At 37.2% G+C, this 24,583-nt stretch overlaps 1 protein-coding gene across 1 annotated transcript in view; it reads right to left on the reverse strand.

The window, feature by feature from the left end:
- The window catches only part of ca10a (carbonic anhydrase Xa), a 451,583-nt gene that overhangs the window by 260,762 nt on the left and 166,238 nt on the right, over nucleotides 1-24,583 (reverse strand). The window contains exon 3 of the mRNA XM_047377235.1: nucleotides 4,519-4,661. Within this exon, the coding sequence (XP_047233191.1) occupies nucleotides 4,519-4,661 (143 nt within the window). The remainder of the gene's footprint in view (nucleotides 1-4,518; nucleotides 4,662-24,583) is intronic.

The following is a 24,583-nucleotide window of genomic DNA, read 5'->3' on the forward strand; positions in this document are numbered from 1 at the left end:
TAAGACAGCAGAACAATGTGTTAAACAAGACAGGGATAGGTAAAGTAAATGCAGTAAGAAAGGCAGTTGGAGCTTCTAGCAACAGGCAGTTAAGAAGTATGATTCGGCCTGACTGAACATGGAATTGTGATTGTTAGCAAGGGTGGATCAAACTATTAGTGCTGTGGCCAAACCTGGATATTGTCTCACAGCAATGTAAAGACCATTCTTGAATTCTTAGAGTTTGGAGAAAACAATAAGGTAAAGAAAAAGGGACAAACAACTCTAATTTGGTTTCACATATTTTCTTTACACACTCCAGGATTAAAAAGAACAAAGCTCATCTTTTGTACCAGTAAGGCTTCAGAGTGATTAAATTCATTAAAATCTCTTCAAGTAATTGCAGCTCATCTATGGCAGAGTAAATATTCAATTAATAGTGGCGTTTTAATAACTGTGATTCCTTCAATCCATCGCACCAAGTCTTGCATGTCTCCATGTCATTAATTAAAATTTCTCTTTGGAGGTCAATTTAATTCCCTTTAACTGTTCATTAGCCATAATAGGGACCATCACACAAATCCATTAAAAGCAGTGTTCATCTTTCCTGAGCCGTGTTCATGATTGTGTCGTGTGTTGCCGGTTGATAGGAAGGGGGCTGGGGAGGGTTAATCTTTCCCACAGCTTCCCCCTGGAGCAGAAAGTGGGTTTAAGCCCTCCCTGTGTCAAAGTGGCGAGCTGAGACATGGCGAGCCAGAGCGGAAGCTCTTTACTGGTCTCCATAGCATGTTTGGCCAAGGCTGACTGGCTGCCAAACAGCCAGAGACAGAGTGGAGATGAATCAGCACTGACAAGGTGAAGCCGGCTTCGTGTTCACCGGCTGACAGCTCAGGTGCTCAGAAAGATGGAGAGACAACAGATTACATTTAGCCCACTGCAGGGAAAAGAGGAGAAGATAAAGGAAAATACGAAAGAAGACAAAATCCAAAATGGCTTTTAAACTCTGAAAACATTTCTTACTGATAGGTGCGATAGTTGGCCATTTTGTATCTGCGGGTGTTGCTGTGAGCTTTTGTTCTCCAAATCTACTGTGATTTAGTACCATAGGACAGCAATAAATTATATTTCAATTTATGTGTGGTGAAATTATGGATCAGTTGACATGGCTTCTCCATAAAAAGATACCTAATAAGCCATAATGCGCAAGAAGCTTATATAACCTACTATAATATTTTGCAGATTACCTTCAGCTGTCGTTTCAAATGTCCCTTATAGTGACTTGAAACAACTGGTGACGCTGACTAATAAATAACAATATTTTCCTAACAGGACATCACATCTGTCAGTAAGAGATGTAATGTAACACAGACCAAATAATGTGTGGAATTGATCCTCAATGACATTTATTTGTGACTGATAGTAATCTAGTAGTACATATATTTGCACTGAACTGTCATGGTACAGAAGTCAGTCTGGTGGATGCAATCAGAAAAATAATATGTCAGTCACAGGCAATCATCACGCTCATCCTGAAGAAGATGAGCATTTGCTTTTATTGCTTTTTGTTAAAGTGCCATGACAGATGAAGATCCTATATCAAGCACTCCACACCAAAGGCATGCAAGAATGCCTGGCCATGATGACACAAAAAGGAGGGCTGCACAATATTAGAAAATATTGTGATGGCGATATCATTATTTATGTCTTGCCTCTCTTTCCTAATTGTGCTTCCTACACTTTGTGACCTTTATTGTCATTTGTGCAAAAAAAAAGCCCAATAAAATAATGACATAAAAGCCTGGTGGAACAAAACAGTTTTGAATTGGTTTTTAAAAATCTCTTTAAACAGGGCATCACAATAGTCTAAACAGGATGACACGATATGCATGTTTTTTAAATAAAAGAAACAAGAATGAAAAATAGATCGGAAGTGCGAATCAAAGCCTAAACGAGTGTCAAATGTAACTCCAAGGTTTCTTACTGTAGATTTAGTGGGTGGGCAAAAAAGGCTACAGTATGATTGATTTTAGCATGCATGTGGCAAGGAGCAATTATCAAGGTTTTTTGTCTGATTGGTATTTAAGACAAGCCAGTCACTGATATGAGAAAAGCATTAATTAATGAACTAGGATTTATGTGGACTGTTACACTAGTGAATATACACGTGTGCTAAATCAATAAGTTAAACTTCTACTAATGGTCAATTAGTAATGCTTGAGACCCTTTTAAAACTTAGTAGGTCATTTGCAGCAACTGCATTTCTTCATTTTTGTCTTGTGATTTTGACACACCACATGGACATGTCCATGCAAAGCTCCAGGACTTCTGATCTTTATGGCCGTACTTACAATCGAATAAAGCTTAACTTGTTGCCTCAACAAGTATACTAAACTTGCACACAGTTATTCCAGTAGAGAATGAGAAGGAGGTTCTCCAGTTTAAATGTAGAAATGAATAATGTGCTAAAATTGCAGTTATGTATTAAAATCTTAGCAGTCCCTTGAAGAAGTTACATTTATATACCTGTGGCTCTGAATTTGCCATTCCTTAGTTTGCCAAAGGGAATTGTAACAAAGCATCTCATCAATCCAGCTCCAACGTTGCCTCTCCAGGGAGGCACTGGCTGTTGTCATTGGGCACAGGCGTTAGATGTTCTGTGGTACCTCTCTACAGAATTCTAAATCAAATTTATTAAAAGCATTTTTTCCAGATGAGCTGGATTTTCTAATTAATTTACATTAGATTTTCACATTTCTCTTGAAGATGACACCAGAACCCAAGCCCATAGATGTATGATGTTAAAATAATGGTACAACTATGTTTATGTTGTCCCATTTAAGGTATAAAAGTTGATGTACCCACATGTTTTATCTAGATTTGTTCTGAAAGAGCATGTTTACATGTAAGAATGTTAGTGGAATAAAGGTTAGTGGAATAAAGTGAATTGGAAAACAAAGACGAGAGATTAGGAGACCAAACCAGATGAGACAATTTCTTTTAACCACAGGATCAGCCTTGTGTTCATTATGCTCCTTCAAGTCGGTTTTCGGCCTGAACATTAATAGATAATAGTGTTTAAAAATAGCTTTGCTGTGCTCAGGCTCCTGTATATTCTTTTCAGGAAGTAGGGACAAATAATTCAAACAACTCAGTCCAGAGAACATATTGTTATGCATTTTCCTCATAGCATCACAAAATAATTCTAAGGCTGCATGGACATCTTTTTAAGGAATGATGAGAAGAAAAGCATAGTCAGGATTTGCACCTTTCTATAAGTGTGCATTACAATTCCTATTACAAAATATGATGGGCAAAGAAATTATAAATTACAAACCAAAGCCAACACATGAGACCACAGTGTAGACAGTTCAATTAGGAATTAGAGACACAAATCATTTAACAGATTTTTCATTTAAATTCTGTTTTATGTTGTGTGTTATTAACTAGCAACCAATGTGAACTTTATAAATGTCACATCACTGCTGTCATGGCTCTAGAGAGACAATATTACACATTCTTATGGCTTCAAGATGTTGCTCACTGCTAAAATCCTGAATGGATCATCAAATTACTAATTTGATGAGGACATTTACATTTTCAAGGTGGTCACAGGGAGATGTAAATATTACATTTGCCTCTATTCTCACTTACACTTAACCTAATCCTGTCAGAAAATCTTTAAAATTGTGACTCTGAATGCAACGCAGGGGTGTTGCTCCCAGAGTGCAGTCCTTAAAGCAGTTTAATTTTTGCCTCATACAAGTAAGAAACTCTGAGTTTACTATTCTAAAAAGAGTTTTTGAGTCAAATCAATTCTATAAATTCGAAGTTCATTAAGGGGACTAAAAACTGATCAAACAGCAGTCCAAACTGCAAGAATTTCTTCTGAGATCTGTTAAATTAAGAAAGCTTACAGCTGCATTGTGCCATGGTTGGTTATCTGCAATGTGTCCTACACATTCTATTGTTGCTCAGGGCCAAGCTTGTGCTGGAATACAAACGTAAACCACTCATAACATTAATCTCAGCATGCAAGTGTGCACTTTTGTAGGCAGCCCATCTGTGGAGGCTCCCCAATTAGTTGCAGTCATATGGCCCACGATGTAACAGATTTCAGTCTTTGGAGCTTCACTATACAGGAGAAAAGAATACACACTATGTTTAACTAATCTGCTGTTAGGCTGCAGGATTTCATCTGCAAAGCCCTGATGATCAACTATAAGCTTTTCTTCAACCAAAAAACAACTACAGTTCGCTCTTCAATAGGTGAATTGTGTTCTACTTTATCTCCAAAGGGAGTGTTGTTTAGACAAATAGCTCACATTGTCTGCCAGCACAAACATAAGTCAAGATCATCAATCAGGGCCTCACAACGCATCAAACAACAATAGCTGTGAAACAGCAACCAACACGATTTCATGAAAACAGTGTAGCACCACATCTGAGACGACAAATAACACAGAACACCAGCCGCAGAAGGCAGTGCATTTATCAAATGGACAGCAGAGATAGCGCTCAGCTTTGCATTCACATGTTTACCTTGCGTCCGCCTGTGTTCAGCTTTATGGGGGTGAGGAAGGGGTCGAAGATCATGTGGCTGGTTTCGATGTTGACTGGCGACTGCCTCTTTCCGACAGAGCACAGGTTCCAGGCTGAGTTTACCAGCCCCCAGAATGACGGCACTGCAACACAGAATACACAGCAGGTGTTTAAAAAGATGAGCATTTGGGACAGCAAGAAAGCAGCACATTCCAAACAGAGGTCCACGGTGTGGTGACCACAGTTTAAGCTTCTATGGATTGTGTACTTCATTCCATTTCTATTTCATTCAAAACTGCTTAAATCACAATGGAAGGTTTAGCTCTTAGGGAAAAAGATCTCCAATCCAACCTTACCCTATGTGAAAAAGCAATTATCCCCAAACTTGCTAACTGGTAGTGCCACCAAAACCTTCTTCAAATGTATGCAGTAACATAAGCCTTTCACATCACTGTGAAGGAATTTTGGCACACAATTGCTTTAATTCAGTGTAATTCAGTTCTGTTTGAGGTCATGTCACACCATCTCAATTGCATTTAGGTTCAGATTTTTATTAAGCCATGCTAAAACCTTCATTTTTTTTCTTCCTGAGCCATTCAGAGGTGAGCTTGTTGATGGGCTTTTGATAAGCATAATCCAAATTAGCTTAACCTTAAGGTCACAAACTGATGGTCAGAGATCCTCGTTTAGATTGTTCTTGCTAAAGACCAGAACACATGGCTCCCTAAATTACAACAACTCCTCCAGGTCTTCAAGCAGCAAACCTATACCATGTCCAGAGGTGTCAAGAAACGAAGTATAAATACTTTGTGACTGTACTTGAGTAGCTTTTTCTGGTATCTGTACTCAGTCAGTCATTTTCTACCGCTTATTCCATAGTGGGTCACGGGGAAGCTGGTGCCTATCTCCAGCAGTCTATGGGCGAGAGGCAGGGTACGCCATGGACAGGTCGCCAGTCCGTCGCAGGGCAACGGTATCTGTACTTTACTTGGGAATTTATTTTTCTAAAGCCGTTTTTACTTTTACTCCCTACATTTTAACATAAATATCGGTACTTTCTACTCCTTACTTTCTTAAAACTGTCCCATTACTTCTATATGAATCAGCATGACGTAAAACCTGCAGCAAAACAGAGGATAAATCAACTGTGCGGAGAGAAGCCATGCAGCATGAGCAGGTTTGTGACAGAGAAACACTAATGGCGACATGGATGAAGGCAGTAGGCTAGGAAACGGAAACGATACGGAGAAACTTAAAAGATACAGAGAAACAAAACATTCCCCATTCATGGGCTTATTTAAGAGAACTGTTCGATGTTGTTGGCTCCAAGAATGATTTAAGGTGAATACAAAATGTTTTGTGCCAATCTTAAAACGACAAGCTTCTGGAGTTCAAGAATTCCCCATCAAACCTGAAAAGCACATACAGGTAAGCAGGTATTTGTATGTGTTATTAACAGCTAATTTAGCAAGTTAGTCAGTTTACAATGTTGAAAATGCTAAATGAGCAGGTTATTTTGATGACATTAGCAGCATATATACCTGAGCTAATGGTAATTAGCTCCAGAAAACAGTTCATTGCTAACATGCCGCTGTTGGGAGACATGACTTTTTGTGGCTATATCTGGCAAAAATGTCACACTAAGGAATGTTATAGGTGAAATGGTAGTTTGGGTTTTTAAATGTTTTCTGGCATTTCCAGTAGTATTCATCTGAGTCAATTCCCTAATATGAAAACAATAGTAGTTGTAGGCCTAATTCTGTCCACTGAACTATTTCACTCTTCTCCTTGTGTATGATAAAATGACAAAATTATTGTAATATATATAATGAAGTACAACAACATTAAATTAATGATCAGGTCACTATGAAACACGGGCAAATGCTGTAATAAGTTCACACTTAGAAGATCATGTATTGAGGAATGTATATCAGTTTCTTCAGACATTATTGATACAACAAGTTAGCTAAAAGAATTGGCCAATATTGTAATCTCATTACATGGTGATGTTTTAATTGGGGTATTGCAAAGGTGATGCATTTGGTGGGAAATCATACAATCTCATTTTGGTTTTGTATTCCATAGGACTTGGCTTCATCAAAAGCGATCTGAAGGAACAACATATAATATATGTGCTTGGAGTTAACCTGAGTATTGCCCCGCTTGATGAAGGAAAATAAGTCCTCTTCATCTGAAGACTGGAATGTGTCACACCGACCTGGCTTGCCCAGCTGATGCCATGGATGTCCTGAAATCTTTCCTATCATTTGTCACTGTATTTGTCACTGAAACTCAACACACCCCTGCCTGCTGAGGCTTAATAAAATACTTTTGTAGTCTTGAAGAGATAAATACTTTATCAGATTTGACATTTCCATGTTGATTATGTTTCAAGTTCTATTTTAAGTTTATTAATCAAAACATATAATAAAAAAATTTTTTAATGCAAGTGTTGAGAATACCAAAGCTCTAACAAAAGGTATCCAGCTGCTCATGAAGTACTTCTGTTCAGTTCAGTCTTTATTATCCTGTATGAAATTTCATTTGTAACAAAACTAGACAGTCAGTAATTTTTCTATCTTCTCTCTACCAACACATTGCAGACTAAGAACAATGGAGAAAAACCAACCTATTTTGTGTTTATACCTGCTTTTCTCTGTTTTTCAAGTTTTCAAGTTATTTTGTAACATTAAGGGCAAAAATTATTTTTGGATTTTTTACTTTTGTACTAAGTACATTGCAGAACCTGTACTTTTTAACTTTTGCTTAAGTAAAGAAGTTCAATGAGTACTTTTACCAGAGTCTTTTTTACACAGGTATCTGTACTTCTACTTAAGTAAAGATTGTGAGTACTTTTGCCATCTCTAACCAGATAACAATACCACCACCATTTCTGTCATTATGACATTGTTTTTTGAAATGCTGTGTCAGTTTTATGTCAGATATAACAATTGTCATTGAACTTAGTTTATTAATATTTTACTTTATTATTGCTTTAATGATCTTGATCATGTTTAAGGGTGATAGTGTGAACATGGTTTTCCAAGAGTAAGTGGACCATGCATTTCTTATCCAAGCAGATGTATAACAGTAAGACTGCACGCACTGTGTAATGTAACAGTGTGTGTGAGTGAGGCAAATAGGAGCTCACAAGCATTTTACACAACCAGAGGAAACTTGGAAAATGACACAATGCTGTTTATAAGTGACATCTTAAGCACTTCTCTCTCTCTCGTGGGAATTAAATGAAACTCCAGACTGTTAAACTCTGATTGCATTTTTTGTTTCTGGCTTGGGTCATTGATAATGGGGAAAAAAAACAAAACATATAACACACCCTCTAGTACACTAGATGTAAAAGAATGCACACCTTTCTCTTTTTTTCTGATCAGTCCACCAGATATTTTTCCACAAATCTTGAGGATTATCGAAATGGTTTTCAGCAAAATGCAAAACATGCCTTCCTGTTCTTTTTGGTCAGCATTGGATTAGGCCTTGGAAGTCTCCCATGAATCTATTTTGTCCCTAGTCTCTTACTTTAGATGTGCTTTAGATGTTGTTCTAGTTTATTTTGTGACCTCCTTGGTGTCAGTCACATTGTTTCTCAACTGTTGTGACTTTATTTAGATAGTGGCATGGAGTGTTTTACTTTCAGCATACTTCATGTCGTCATGTTGATAGATTATACCCGACAGATTTCTTGATTCTGGCAGTATTCAGGCCTAGATGGGGCAAACAAAATTCAGCTGTCCAAAAAAAAAAAAAAAAAGGACTTAATCACAGTTAATTCAATATTTAACAATGTGGTGGATGACCATTTTTTTCATAGAAAATGGAAATTTGGTTTGGATAGCTTTTTTTTCTTAATTAAAGCATTTGAAAACTGCATTTTCCATGGACTCGGTTAATCTTTGACTAATACTAACATTTGTTGTGAAAGTGTAAAAGGGAAGCATACACTGGATTCTGTAAGGAGCAAATACTTTGTCCTTGCACTGTGTGCTACATACAAACCACAAAAACAAAACAAGGGCTCTTGTAATCCATCCATCCATTCGTCTTTCCATTGCCTATACCCGCTTATCAGTGTAGCTTTGCAGAGGGCTGTTGCCTATCTCCAACGGTGATTGGGTAAGAGGCGGGGTTCTTGTTTTTCAAGTGTAGCAACATCATTCATAAAACAATTTAAAAGGAGGTTTAAACACTTTTTAAAAGCAATGCATATGAAAATACAACAAAAAAACATGAACAAAATGCTACTCTGTAACAACAAGTTATAAGTTTATTCAAGTTTATTATTCTGTGCAAACATTGCTATCAGACATGTATATTTCTAAAAGTCAAGCACTGTAAACCAAAGGTCTGATTTGCCATAGAGTTGTCATAATGATCAAATATTGGAACCTCCGGGTATGTGATGCACATATAGCACCCACTCATGTGGTGTCATTCCAGTCTGTGCTGTAAAGAGTGCTCTGCACTTGCTTGGCAGTTGCACAATACAGCCCCCTGGTCAAATGTGAAACCTGTCAAACTACATCAAGTGCTAGTAATACCGTCTAATGTGTTTACAAGGCATCGTCTGTGTATGGTGACCTCTCATTTTATTGTCTGCCAGATGCTCTGCTAACTGCCTGACAAATGATAATTCCACTTGTGATGCTACAATTTGTCCTCTAGTGCCCCTGAAATGTATTTGAATTAAAGAAATTCCAAACTTTTTGATTTCGAGTTTAGTATCATTAATTGCAAACAAACAGCCTGTTGCAGGATTTTTTCAGTTCTAACAAGTAATTTGTATCTTGCCTTTTACTTTGTCAACCATTCTTACTACATAGTTTAAAATCCAGTTTTATTTATTTAGTACCTTAAAACACCATACATTACCAAACATATCAAAAACACACTAACATGAACTTAAAAAAAATATTTTAAGTCAGCATCTCAAGAGGGGTCAAAGAACAAAGCATATAGATGAGTTTTAATTAGTAATTTAAAAAGGAGAGAGAAGAACACAGTTTTATTTGCTGTGGTAGCTTATTCCACATCTTAAAAGCCCTGAGCATATGCTTGGTCTAAGAAGTACAAAAAATGATGCTACACAGACATTTTGAAGGTGTAGACAAGATTCTTTGTTGAGAGAATCCTAAGGAAACTCTTCTCTTGAGCTTGAACCTTTGGTCTGTGGTCGTTACTGACAGCTAATGTAACTCTCTAATGTCCAAAGATGAGAGTAGCTTGCAGAAATTTGGAAGATATTTTCTAAAAAATATCATTCAATGTGACAAACATTGAGAAACATTAACATAGCTCAACATAAGCTAAAGAATGTTCTATTTGTCCAGTAATGAGCGCATCCACAGCTTTTCTTTTCTTCATCCCTATTCCTTCCTCTCAGAGTATGACTGGAACAAAAAAGCTAAGCTGGAACTTGCTTTTTATTCATTGCAGGACTGTAATCTCATTCACTTGTTTAGGATGTGATTCTGCTGAGATATCACATTCTACAGCCTGTCATCTTACAACTAACAATGAAGCATATTAAGATTTTTGAATTGCGGGGTTCCAAAGGGTAATGTCTGAAAGTCTTGTATGTTTTTTTCAAATTACACATTGTGTAAAGCTTTATTTCTGTGGGAAGGGGGAACTAAATGAAGACTTATAGAATCATACGATCCAAGTTCAAGACTAGAAGAATTTGAACTAGCTAATTTGATTGCATTTAAATTTAGTGCAAAATAGTTTTATCAATCCCAAAAGAAATTAGATGGTTAAAAATTCTGTGAACAAAGGAGAAGTTACAGTGTTCGGTTCAGTAGAATACGCTAACACGCACAGTTAGTTAGGCTGGCTTCGTAACTAAATGCCTGCAATGGTGACGTGCTAGAAATATCAGGCTCTGATTCCCTTATGAAAGACTTGGGCACCAGGACAGAGGATACCATACATTTCAGGCCAAGAGGTAGATTATCATCGTCATCTCCTGCAAGACACAGGTTTTAGCTGCAATAACTGCTGTTGCCTTTAGCTGCAATTCCCCCTTTAGGAAGACATAATAAGACTGCGATGACTCACTGGAATCTAAATTCCACTGAGAGTTGCAACAAAAGAAGAGATCATTTAAAAATATGAAAATACATGATGAATCAGAGGGGATCTGACACAGTACGGTGTGAATGTAGAGCTAAAGGCTCAGGAAGTCAACAAGTCCTCCAGATTCTGAGCCACAGTGTTTGTTTGCTTCACTTGTTGTCAAGCTCTGCAGAGAAAAACACCAACTCCCCGTTCAGATAAAAGCATGGAGTCAAGAGAAGTGAAGTGTTGGTGTATTCATCTCTCCCACATTTAATGGAGATTTCTCCAATAACTAAACTCTGGCAAGGACTGAAGCAGGTGTTTGCCAAAGGCTAATATATAATGTAAAGTTTCTCAAAAAAGTCCAAGATGCCACTATGAATTATTTCAGAACTTTAATGTGGCATGTATCTTCTAATACTCAACTGTAAAACAAGCAAATCTGTTAAAGGGAAACTATAAAGGGTGGTTGCATAAATATGCACACGCTTAAACTAATATTACATGGAAGTAATAGAAATAAAACTTAGCTGTCCCAGTATGATTTCCTTTAAACTTGCTCATTAACTTGCCTTGAACATAAATATTTACCTTTCACCTTCTTCCTGGATCTTCTCCTAAAATAAGCAAAAACGTATTTGTTCAAACGTAAGATATTATATATAAACAACAACAAAAACAAAATTTTTTGGAAAAAAAAAACTATATAGGTATGGTATATAGGTTTTTTTCTATTTATAGATGCTCACATTTTAGGGCAGCTTGTTGAAAATCAGACACTTTTAATAAGATTTTGGCAAAAATACATTCCATAATTCCAGTCACTGTATTAGCTTATAGATCATCACTCCAGGTTTAAATTAGAGTGTTGCATAAATTAGTTGTGTTACTAAGTGATGCAGACACCAATGAGCAGAAAATAATTCACATCATGAGATTTAATTTCTATTTTAATATCCAAAGTGTTGTCATGCAAACAAACAAACTGACTTGAGAGTTTTTTGCTGCTATTGTTGCTGCAAATGCTGATCATTTTCACCAATTCTTCCAAAACAAATGAAAAGACAAGACAGCATCTTGCTCGGGACATTACCAAGAGCACAATGGCAATGATGAATTAGATACAAAAATGTCTGCCCAGTCTATGTTGTGATCTACACGGGACATCTTTCTCTTGTATTCTTCATATGTCTAGAATATGGAGCGGGGTTGCAAGATAGAACCCGTTTCTGATGCAAGCCTGCCTAAAACCATGCTGTAGGGTTATGTTTTTTCTAAATGCCAGTCAGTTTTGACTTAATACCTTCAGGTGTCTGATAGAAAGCTGATGATGGGTTTTATTTATTTATTTTCTCCATCTTTATTTTTCTGTGATCTAAAGATACATCAGAATCAACAAACAAATTACTATACCATAGGTTTTAGAAAGTCCTAACCAAAGTTAAACTAAATATGGCAGAAAGTCTATAGGGTCGCCTGAGCACAATGTGGACAGGAGATATTGTGAGAGTTTTATACATTCAGACATCTTTGCAATGTGGTGAACAAATATTTCCAAGTCAACATGTGTGAGTATCGCCTGTGTTTCTTTTCAAATTTTTTTTAAAGATTTCAATGCTTCCCTCAAACAGGACAATATCACATTAAGGCGAAAACAATTTTGAAATTTGAAAAGGATTTATAATGGACTTATTTTGAGTGTGGAATTTTAGCAGGGGGTTCTACATCTTTGAAAACTACTGTGAGTAGCCTATTTAATAATGACCTTTCTTTGTTTTAATTCATTTAAAAATATTTGATACATTCGTCGATCAAATGTCAGTGTCATAGTGCATTGATGCAGGACATGGGGGGAACTAGGCACTTATGGTGTAATTCTTTTATCAAATACAGTACAAGAACACTGTTCAGTCAAGTCTTTTGTGGCAAAGTCTTTGCTTTATATTTTGTTATTCTAAGAATAAGGTCACAAGAGGACCTTTTTAAAACTAGATGTTTGTTAATTAGCAAAGACATTTCAACGCCTATTAAATGTTTGCCTAAATGTTATTTATTATTTTTCTAAACTCAGTCAGTTTAAGCAGTCATGCCACACACAAATTATGTTTTTACATAGCATTTAGTCACCAAGTGATTGTTGTCGAATGTTTCTAATTTCTTCAAACTGTACTTGCTATTTTAAAGCAAAGCAACCTCTAGGAAAACATGGTTGTGACACATAGTTACATCTGTAAATTAATTGGAAACATGGATATGGAACATGAAATTTTAAAACAACCACCCAAATTTAATCCTTCACATGATGTTTGGTCCAGTAATATGTTTAAATTCAAGGTGACAATACATTAAATTCAACCCTAGAAAACTTGTTGGATGGTAGGAATCAACTTTCAGCAGAAGCAGCTAAATTGAGAATCTGAAGTACAGCACCACTTTTTTTAACTTTTTGTTTGGTCTTATGCAGTATTACGGTTGTGATTTAGAAATAACTACTTTCTAAAAGCTAGAAAAAAGGCATTAGGACAATATGTAAACATATATTCCACTTCAACTTTAAGAATGCCATTGACTTTTGACAGGATGCTGCTTTCATGAAAACTAGACATTGCAAATTTGTGAAACAAAAAGATAAATCCCTATTCCATGCACAAAGCTATATGCAACAAAGTGAAGGAGATCTCTTTTGAATACTGCAACATCACACAAAAATACAATTAAAACACTAAATACACTAGTATGAGAATAGAATACAAGTGTAATGGTTTAAAATAAAATTTGTCACTGTTTTGTGAAACGTGAATGCTTTTTGTTTATAAAACAGTTAGTCCAAAGATTCCCTCTCAGATCAGGCAAATTTCTAATTTGTTCTTACATTTAGAGTTTTCTGAGCTTCAAGTTGAAAAAATAAACTTACAGTCACCCATAATTTGACCGTTCACATAATCGGTATCCCATCTATCTGTCAGAGCTCGAGTGCCAGCTTGACCTAGCATTTCCAAAGAAACACCAACTTGCCAGTTTATCAGGTCCTCACAATGAGATGCGTTTCAACTTTAGGGTACCACCGTAACTACTCAGCATGGATTCATTGAGTAGCTTATAAGGAAAAAATGGGCTTTATGAGGCTAAATGATGAAGACTATAAACAGTGTTTTGCCAAATTCAAGCAGATATCCCAAGCTAATGTGTTAGGATCAAATTTTGCTTGTGTGTTGCAGTCATTCATTTGTTAAGGTTTAAAAGGGGGACTAAAATCAACTTCTTGACACCTGTACAGTTTACTAAAGCAAAGAGAAACCACTTGACCTTAATTTTGCATGAGTACTCAGGGGAATACTTAGGGAAATTTTGAGATCAGTAGTGAAACGTGGTAAAGTATAGATGGGAGGAACTGGTGTTAGTACAAAATACAAAAAAAAACACTGCAGAAGGCATGTTGTCACATCATGGTACTGATGACAGTGACATTAATTTTAAATTACAATCTACAACCTATCAAGGTATAAATATTAAAATTCATGTTTTACTTTTTAAATTTCCCCAGCAAACACTGATATTCCCAAACCGCAGACTTTAGTCATAGTCATCAAATCATTTAGCTTTAGTTTGTGCCAGTTTTCAAAAGTGGTGAAGCAGAATGTAGAGTTCTGTATTTGTTCGGTACATGTACCTGCCAAACATAAAGGGCTGTACCAAAACATTTGGTGCGCCGACATGTACCATCACACCCCTAGAAGATCATATAATTATTCAATTTCAGTGGAAGCATCAGTGTTGTAATTCTTAAAATATAGTTCTATTATATACTCACATTCTTTTTTCTCAAAATTGTGCATTAAGATGGTTCTGTGATAAAGGGAATTAATTTATATTGGTTTATAAGAGATTTGAGACCGATAATGTATTTAATTGCAGATTTTCTTTATTGTAAATATAATTGAAATTCAGTCAAGTCAAAATGTCTAGCATATATGTGATCTTTTTGGAGTAGTAAGCTGTTTAGCTAGTGTTAAACCAACTTAGCTATAATGAGACAGATATTCCTATTCTTTAAGTTTAACTCCTTAAAACGTTCCAAATGATTTAGCCACAGTATATAGGTTTATACATGCATATAGGTAATGCTATTGCTAACATACCATGAAGATGCCACTAGCAAACTGTAATGCTTAAATATCACAATCAAGACTTCTCACCAGCAACCTTGGCAATTCTGCCATATATGAACAATCACCAGCTATTTAACACAGGCAAATACAGCAAGACAAAATGGAAAAACATTAACATGCTTTGAGTCATGATTTATTAAAAAGCATTAATGAATTGGATAGTAACATTATTCATCAGGACTGGTGCTTGAAAGAAGAGAAAGAGAGAGCAGTCTTCTGGGGCAAAATCCTTCATGAAAATGACAGGAAATCCATGCGCAGAATGGGAATAGGAGTGTGTGTGTGAACCGATTATTATACCCGTGGCACTTTTGGTAAATGTACACACAATTATTAGCCGTTGATAGATTTCTGAATGCAGCAATGACGGCAAGGGATATCACTCACTGCTGTAAAAGGCATAAGCTGCTCTGTCAATAATCTCCTCTAGCATTGATACCCATATATTTCACTTAGAGTTCGTCACAAGTGTTGAAGCCACTTCCATTTCTTATTGGCAAGTAGTAAATGTGGACAGGGATATATTGTGTGACCTTTTGGAGATGTCACACAGAGCTGATTTATAATGTGCATGAGAAAGGGGCAATTGATGGTGGGAGGTTTTTGCTTCTTGGACAGTGTATGTGCATCTGTTTTCTTTAAATAATTTGGATTTTGAGAATCAAAATGCAGTTTGGATGCATTAAAAATCAAGCAAAGCAAGGTCCTGCAGCAGTTGCATGTCCTGAGATTCTAAACTATAAAAATCCCTTCCTTGTCTCTTATAAATTCCTGCACTAGTTTTAAGTCCAGCGCTGAGAACTGGCTCTATCTTGGTGGCAACCCTTTGCTATGCCAGAGGAAGGAATCACTTTATTCATAAGATAGAAGTCAGCTCATGGAGAGAGACAACCAGTTTTGATGTTTGGAGGACCATGTTTGAAATTTTGCTAACGGGTATCATTTTTGTCTTTATCTTAACTACTAAGCAGTTAAGTATTCTCATGAATTGTGAAGATAGCCATACACTTTTTTACAGTCATTTTGATTATGATCCCTATTTAGGCCAGTTGCCTCTTATACAATACAACAGATTAAGATTCCTTCCTAAACCAAATTAACTAAGCCTCTTTCTGCAAATAGATATTTGTTCTAGTCTGTGATAGCCACACCTCCAGCCACACAGTCGCTAACCCCAGGCACCAACAACTTTTCACTTTGAGTTTCTTTTTTTCATGTATACATCATGCTTACTATAACACAAAGATATAGGTTTGTTTGTGTATTTTCATTTATTTGACATCATTGACATCCATTAGTTCTAATTGTAGCGTGCACATTTAGTTAACTTTTGTATATTTAATTTTGTATATTTTAATATTTGTTGAGTTTTCTTGTTTTGCCTGTCCAGTGGGGAGGGTCCCTGGGGACTGAGAGCAGAAACTGGAGGAAAAAAAAGATGGACTCTGGCTGGCACACTCTGATGCAGGAAGTGTTGATTGGGTGATACCATGCAGAGCTGTAACATGGGGGAGGACCATGGAGTCATGTGTTCTTGCGTAAGTTCTTTGGTTTGTGATTTTGTTTATTTGGTTAATTTTATGTTTGGTTATTATTTAGGTTGATTCTTAAAGTAACTGTGTTTAGTCCCTTTTTATTAAAGTAGTACATTTATGTTTCCCTTCCCTCCTCCTATGTGTGTTATTCTGGTCTGATCAGCCCTCTTTGTTTGTTGTGTGACAGGTCAGTTTATTTTGTTTGGATAGTTAGTTGAGGTTGTATTATGTTTTGGCTTGAGTTTAGTTTCTTCATTTTACCTCTTTTAAGGGCCTTATATTAATTATTTGGTATTTTGGTTAAATAAAACCCACTTATTTTGGAAAATAACTACAGTGTCTTCATGCCTAACCAGCTCGGTCCCTGACATAGTCATTTAACCATATTTCCTTACAAGACACTATGAGTAGATAAAAGAAAATCACTCTAAGTGATCGGTTTTCAAAGTGAGTACGAAAGCAATCAAATAAACAAAGTTAAAAGACCGGCTGCCCTAAAATCTACAAAACTTAGTTCACTTTTTATTTGGCTTAATTTAAGACAAAAACATTTAGAACACAAAGATTTGACAAACACAAAAAATCAGAGATTCCATATGGACAAGACCTGAGCTGGCAATTCAATCCAGGAAGTTTCTTGGTGTGATTGCTAATCACCACAACACAGTTATACCTGGTATATGATCACATCACAAACTTTAATCAGAGAATTCTTAAGGACTCTGGCCTTAAAAGTTACTGTAAATAACATAAGTGATACTCTTTCTGAAAACAATGCTATAAAAAATTATCAGGGAAAAGAAAATGCCTCAAAGGGTAATTCATATTCCCAATCACACAGGTAATGCTCATTAGTGCTGTGTGCAGGCCCTCCACTAAGATACTACGCTAAACAAAGGATGTCACTCAAAACACGTTGTCAACAGTGGCTGTTTTTTTCTTTTTTTTGGCCTTTAAATTTGGTTACCCCATCTTCAGTCTTGGCCTTTGGTCATGCTGTCTGTGTTTTGGGTTTGTGGTTGTCTTTGCCTTTGGTTCTCTCCTCTTTGCAATCATGTCTTTGTCTTGTCTTTTTCTTTTACACACCTTGTCGTAGTAAGTAGTTTTTCCTACTGGCTTAAAAATAGAAGGATTTTGAGTGCCAAGTATAACAGTTAGATTCTACAGTAGCCAACAAGAGACACACAAACAACTACATGTACAGTTTTTGCTGTGCTTGTTGTCTTTGTCTCAGCACTTTATATTTTGTTGTGTCATGTTTTGTTATGGTCTTTGATCATCTTGTCTTGGTCTGTAGCACTCCGAGGCTTTGATCATTTCATCTTTGTAGTCTTTCTTATTGGGGAACTGGCCCTTGTTGATTTCCTTTGCTTGAAAAAGATAGGGATTTTGATTTGCGATTACTGTAAAGTAGTAAACGCAACTGTCTTCACTGACTCCAACTGAATGGATATCTTACACAGAATTATGTTACTGCAGTGCACAACTGTACTATCTGGACTTTGGCATCACTGTGTGTGTGAGGCCATATTTGGAAACTAATTATGTGGCTGCCTTGTCTAGGTCACCCATGTGGCCTTATTAGAGTTCCGGGTTGCACAAAAGAGATCCTAAGGGATCTGAGTAGAAGGAGACATGCACTGGGCAATTAGGCCTAACATTAATTACTTCCTCGAGTAAGCATCTTACAGATAGCATGCAGGTGAAAGGCTAAAGCCAATTACAAACCATTAGGACCCTTTGCCATAACTAATTCAAAAGGTGCATTCAATCTGAAAACATCTTCTGAGGATATGGAAATGGCAAAAACTGAAAGTCTCCTGTTTCTAAATGATGTGAATGAGATGAACAAGGAAATACTGCAGAGGTCTGCATTTCATTACACAAAGGCAGAGACAGTGTTAGCAAAATGTCCTCATTTTGTCAACAAGTTATGGATGAGAAGTTTGAATGGGGATTGTGCACTCATGCACATTTACACTTTTATCTGTATTTGCACCCCCTTGTGTGGCTAACCCTGACACCATTATCAGTTCATAACTACCTTAGCCCTTAACCCAACTTAATTTAAATCTTAGCCTAAACCAGAACCACTATTCTTGAAAATTACGTTCAACATCACTAGGACCAAGATTTAGTCCCCATGATGCCTATTGCTCCTGAGAAGTTATATGAATATAGAAGAAAAGGTCCTAGAGAGGTCAGATAATTACACATACATACATACATATACATACATACATATACATATATATATATATATATATATATATATATATATATATATATATATATATATATATATATATATATATATATAATTTGGCCCACAGTGGATGAGAGAGTGGGTGCGAGGTACAGGGGACATAACAGCTTAGGAATACATGCTTACTTAAGCAGGTATGGAAAGCAGCATCTTAATGATAATGAATGTCTAAGAACAGCATAAAATCGAGATGTCACATTAAGCGAGCTCTCAATTTGAAACACTACTGCGGCGCTGTGGGTTCCAGCATCTTAAATCATTAGGGGGGCATTTTATAAGCATTTGGTGTGTCTGATAACAGAAGGAGATATGCTAAATATAAAGACTTTGGACAGGCAGCAGGTGCAAAACATTTATGAAAATGTGTCAGTAAGGCAACCTTTTTTTATTGGTTTACAATTGGGGTAATTTGGGGTAATAAACTAGATTATTGTGTCAGCACTTAAATTAATAATAACTATTATAAATAACTGAGTTATTTTATTTGGTGCTTTAAGTCTGAGGCCATTTTCTATTCATAGTTTAAAAGAATGTCTTCATGAGAAATGTTCATTTTCATGGATTCTGCATCTGCTAATGGTGATTGTAGATTTGCTAAAAACTTTTTAGCACACAGGTTCTCTAAATATTTTAGTCAGTCAGTCAGTCAGTCATTTTCTACCGCTTATTCCATAGTGGTGCCTATCTCCAGCAGCCTATGGGCGGAAGGCGGGGTACAGCCTGGACAGGTCGCCAGTCCATCGCAGGGCAACACACAAACAACCATGCACACACTCATTCATACACCTAAGGGCAATTTAGAGTTACCAATTAACCTAACAGGCATGCCTTGGACTGTGGGAGGAAGCCAGAGTACCCCGTGAGAACCCACGCATGCACGGGGAGAACATGCAAACTCCCTGCAGAAAGACCCCCGGCCGGGAATCAAACCCAGGACCTTCTTTCTGCAAGACAACAGTGCTACCAACTGCGCCACTGTGCAGCCCCATCTAAATATTTAATAATGTATAATACACATGTCATAGCTGCACACACAAAAGGACATTTATTAGGTGCACTAGCTTGTTTACAGACAAGACACCTTACTGTAATGACAATGGTCTTGTTGGTGCTGTGGTTATCAGTTTACTGTTTTGGGAATGAAGTTGGGAACCACAGACCGAAGTTGCTCATAATCAGCCATACAATTCACATATTTAAGTTAAAGAATGGCTGTTATCAAGACTCGGTTACTATGGTCACAGTCCCAGAAGAATAAATTACGTTTTAGCAGGAGCAAATGGTTTTCTCATGGTCTCTTCTCGTCTCATTGTTCTGCTGCATTCTACTTGTGTTAGAACTTGGATCTTAACTTGGATCTATGAATGATTGTGATCAACGCAGTGGGTTTTGCTAATGGCTGTGTTCATGATCACTGGTAACTTTTATTAGCAATAAGACCCACAAAAATGATTTCTCAGCATTTTGTGCATTGGGACACCATAATAATATGATCACAATAAAGTCCCATGGGAATGCAGCATGTAGACATAAAATGTGCTTAAGTGGTACGATTTGTGAAGAAGTTATAATAATGAAGTCTTACAAAGAACTGTATTTGAAATCTTATTATATGTTTCTTTGTATCCTAATGAGAAAATGTATCTGTTCTTTGCATCTCAGTTGCTATAATTTGTAGCTATTACATCACGTAAACAATCATTAATTTAGGAAATTTTAAAGCTTTTTTAAAAATATTATTTAGCAATATACTTAGTATTACATTGGCCAAGAAAAAGATTTGATTTAACAAGCAGAAGTAAAAATAAAAGTGCATCACAATTTATTTAATTTTGAAAATGTGGCTGGTTTAAATTAATCATAAAAATTAAGTGCCAGTGTAATTTCTCATGCTTGAACTTTTTCATTACATTTGTACTAAAATCCCATGATATAAAAACAAAAGATCCCCTTAACATCAAAACAGAGACAAACTCTCTTACATGAATAGTTTGCTGCTGTTGTTTCGAGGAGTAGATTTTTTCACCTGATTCAATAATACATCGAGACAGTTCATGAGCCCTTTTTATCAGCTGTAGCATAAGCTTTAATGGAGCTATGGCGAAAACTGCTGACATTTAAAGAAAAAAAACAAAAACAATCACCAGGCAACTGTTACTGGGGATGCTAAAGAAACTGGGAACGTTTTTCAAGATGCACATGTGTCATCTAAATTTGAGTAAATTTACTTTGCGGCGAGCAGATGGAAAGAAACCGAAAGGTTTGAGAGTCAAGAAACATGTTTCCCTGTGTAATGGTTTCCCTTTGCTATACACTTTAAATGCCAAATGAACAAAAGAATGAATTATATAAACAATGGGATTATTTACAATGGAACTGACAGAAAAATCCAATGGCATACCAGCAAAATACAAAAATAATTGTGTAAATATCAGCTGTGTACGATGATCCAAGATGGCGCCGCAGATGGTCGCCTCGGCGTGTTGGTGCACCAACAGCTGCACCTCCAGTCACCAGTCTGTCAAGCTTCTGAAGTTTGCGGACGACACCACCCTGATCGGACTCATCTCTGATGGTGACGAGTCCGCATACAGATGGGAGGTGGACCATCTGTTGGACTGGTGCAGCCAGAACAACCTTGAGCTCAACGCTCTAAAGACAGTGGAGATGGTTGTGGACTTCAGGCAGAACCCAGCCCCACCTGCCCCCATCACCCTCTGTGACTCCACAATTGACACTGTGGAATCTTTCCGCTTCCTGGGAACCATCATCTCCCAGGATCTCAAGTGGGAGCCAAACATCAGCTCCCTCATCAAGAAAGCCCAGCAGAGGATGTTCTTCCTGCGGCAGCTGAAGAAATTCAACCTGCCAAAGACTATGATGGTGCACTTCTACACAGCCATCATTGAGTCCATCCTCACCTCCTCCATCACCATCTGGTACGCCGCTGCTACAGCCAAGGATAAGGGCAGGCTGCAGCGTGTCATTCGGTCTGCTGAGAAGGTGATTGGCTGCAGTCTACTGTTGCTCCAGGAACTGTACACCTCCAGGACCCTGAAGCGGGCAGGGAAGATTCTGGCTGATCCCTCCCACCCCGGTCACAGACTCTTTGAGACTCTCCCCTCTGGCAGGAGGCTGCAGTCCATCCGGACCAAAATCTCACGCCACAAGAACAGTTTTTTCCCATCTGCCACCAGCCTGGTTAACAAAGCCCGGAAACCACCCTGACACTCTCCCTTTCCCCCACACCCCCCCCCTTTTTTTTTTGCTGACAGGACACCTGTAACTCTATGCGTTACATTAACGCTCAGCTTGGACTCCTGCTTTACTTGCACAATGATCACCTGCACTGTTGTATTGCTCTTGCATCTTATACTGCTCTACTTTTACTCTCACTCACTTAAAACTGTGCACATATATTTATATTATATTGTAGATATGTTTATACTGTTTAATTTGTACTGTATTGCACCAACTACGCCAAAACAAATTCCTTGTATGTCCAAAAACGTACTTGGCAATAAAGCTTTTCTGATTCTGATTCTGATGAGCAGAGGAGGATGTGCAAACTAAAATAGTAAGTAAGACTATCTAAATGGAGGTTGTGAGGATACAGAACATGATTACAGAGACCGTTCAGCAGTTTAGAAGCTTGATGGCAGAGGGGAAGAAGCAGTTCTTCAGTCTGAAGGTCCTGCATTTCACACTTCTGTACCTCCAGCCTGAGGTCAGAAGTGTGAAGAGTCCATGCTGAGGGTGGGTCGGGTCTCCGAGGATGGCGGTCTCTCATCTGTGGACCCTGAAGTGATAGATGCAAAGCATCCCACTATTTTCAGCAATATAAATCTATAACATGTCATACTTCGCTTTGCTTGCCAAGGCTGCAAAACCTCTGACAACATGAAAGCAGTGGGTCCCTCACAAGAGGGATGCAGCTTGCTGGAGTCAGCATGAGAGCTAAAATACCACATGTATGCAAGGTGTAAATGTACATATATATGGTTTGCATCAATTTCAAGGTGAACATATAAGACCCAGCAACATAACTGAGAGACACTATCAGACTTTCATCAAACAGAATAGCCTATGCAAATTACGTCAACGCACATTCTTGATTGGGACCTGTTGTGGCCCTCTGCAGTGCATGACAAACAGATTACAGATTATGGGGCTCAACCTCCTCACTGTGTTATACATGTTAACAGGCCGACAGCTCAAATTGCGACAATTTAAAGAGAAAGAGCATTGGTTCTTTACACTGCAAGTATACTCAAAGAAATTAAAACATTATAAAGCAGGGCACACATTAACCATGCTTTGATGCTACATTCACTGGTAATCAGAAAAGGCAGGTACGTTCGCTCACGTGTAGACAAATCAGTTTCAGTCGTTAAACCAACAATTTAAGACATCTGAGGGGCCACTGTTATTCAAGGGGAGGGCCACACCCCCTCCTGCATGCAACAACCCCACCCTGATGGCGCTACTGGGTTGTGGCTGTAGTGATGCAGGCAAACCTTCATTCTGTCATGGTGAAGAAAGAGCTAGGTCAAAAAGCAAAGCTCTCAATGAACTGGTCCACTTTCAAGCCTTTACCTATGTACATGATATATAGATCATGACTGAAAGAATGAGATGCTGAATAGAAGTGGCTGAAATTAGCAAAATATGATCAGGATGCATCCTGGGCATGTGGTAGATAGATAGATAGATAGATAGATAGATAGATAGATAGATAGATAGATAGATAGATAGATAGATAGATAGATAGATAGATAGATAGATAGATAGATAGATAGATAGATAGATAGATAGATAGATAGATAGATAGATAGATAGATAGATAGATAGATAGATAGATAGATAGATAGATAGATAGATAGATAGATAGATAGATAGATAGATAGATAGATAGATAGAGAGATAGAGATAGAGATAGAGATAGAGATAAAGATAGAGAGAGACAGACAGACAGACAGACAGACTTCGATGTCTGTCATGAAATGCAAAAGTAAGGGTGGTTTAATTAAATTAAAGAACAGTGTTAGAATATGTAAAATTGGGGTTCTGAGATGATATAAATTTCTCGTGGTATTGGCACTACTATTATTAGATGTTAGCTTTAGTTTCTAGGTTAATCTATATGTATTTAATGAATTGCAGATACCAAGAAAAATATCTCCTGCAGGAAAGTTTCTGGATTCTCATAGCATCCCAAGAGAGCCTTGCAAAATGCAGTACCTTTAGGCTTACACATATTTACCTACTTGTATCAAGCTTTAATTCAACAAGAATTGGCAATACCAGATAAACAACTACAAGTTGCTGGGTTTGACACCTGGAATTGGGTTAAATAGGTGAAAAATTAGATGTGTCAAAGAGATGTATAATGGAGAGTGAAGTGAAAAGTGTGGAACTATGATTTGTAGAGGCAGATCTAAATCAATATGGGAAACATTTGTACTACAAACATAAAATGTGTCATTTATCACTTCAAAATATACTGACTTACGTTCCGAACCACTAACAATATTGTGAGTTTAAACATCATCCCACATTGACAAGCTTGAAGTTAGTGACATTTACAATGTAACGGTCAGATTGTGACAACGAAGACTGCATACTATTATGAAAATCTGTTAAGACACCATAGTTATTTTACATGCTGTATTTGTTACATGCTAATGTTCTAAGATCATATTGAATTTGCTGAGAACATTTTTTTCAGGCCAGCTTTAATGGAACACAATTGAAAGCCTGGAGAACTCTAAATGAAGCCAACAAGCCTCCTCAACCTAATGCTAAGTACTCAGCTATTTCGCTACTAATTAATGACTTGCTGTAGAAAGCTTTATGCTTTCCCATTACTGCTTAGCAAAATCCCCTTTCAAAGTTAACAAATTACTAAAACATCTATTACGTGCATAATGCTAATTTTCTTTCTTCTCTCTTAATTTCCAGAAACTGCTTGACCTCTGATATTAAAACCATGATGAAATTACTTAAAAGCAGTTTGCATT

The sequence above is a fragment of the Girardinichthys multiradiatus genome, chromosome 10 (assembly GCF_021462225.1).
Source record: "Girardinichthys multiradiatus isolate DD_20200921_A chromosome 10, DD_fGirMul_XY1, whole genome shotgun sequence".
Taxonomy (NCBI): domain Eukaryota; kingdom Metazoa; phylum Chordata; class Actinopteri; order Cyprinodontiformes; family Goodeidae; genus Girardinichthys; species Girardinichthys multiradiatus.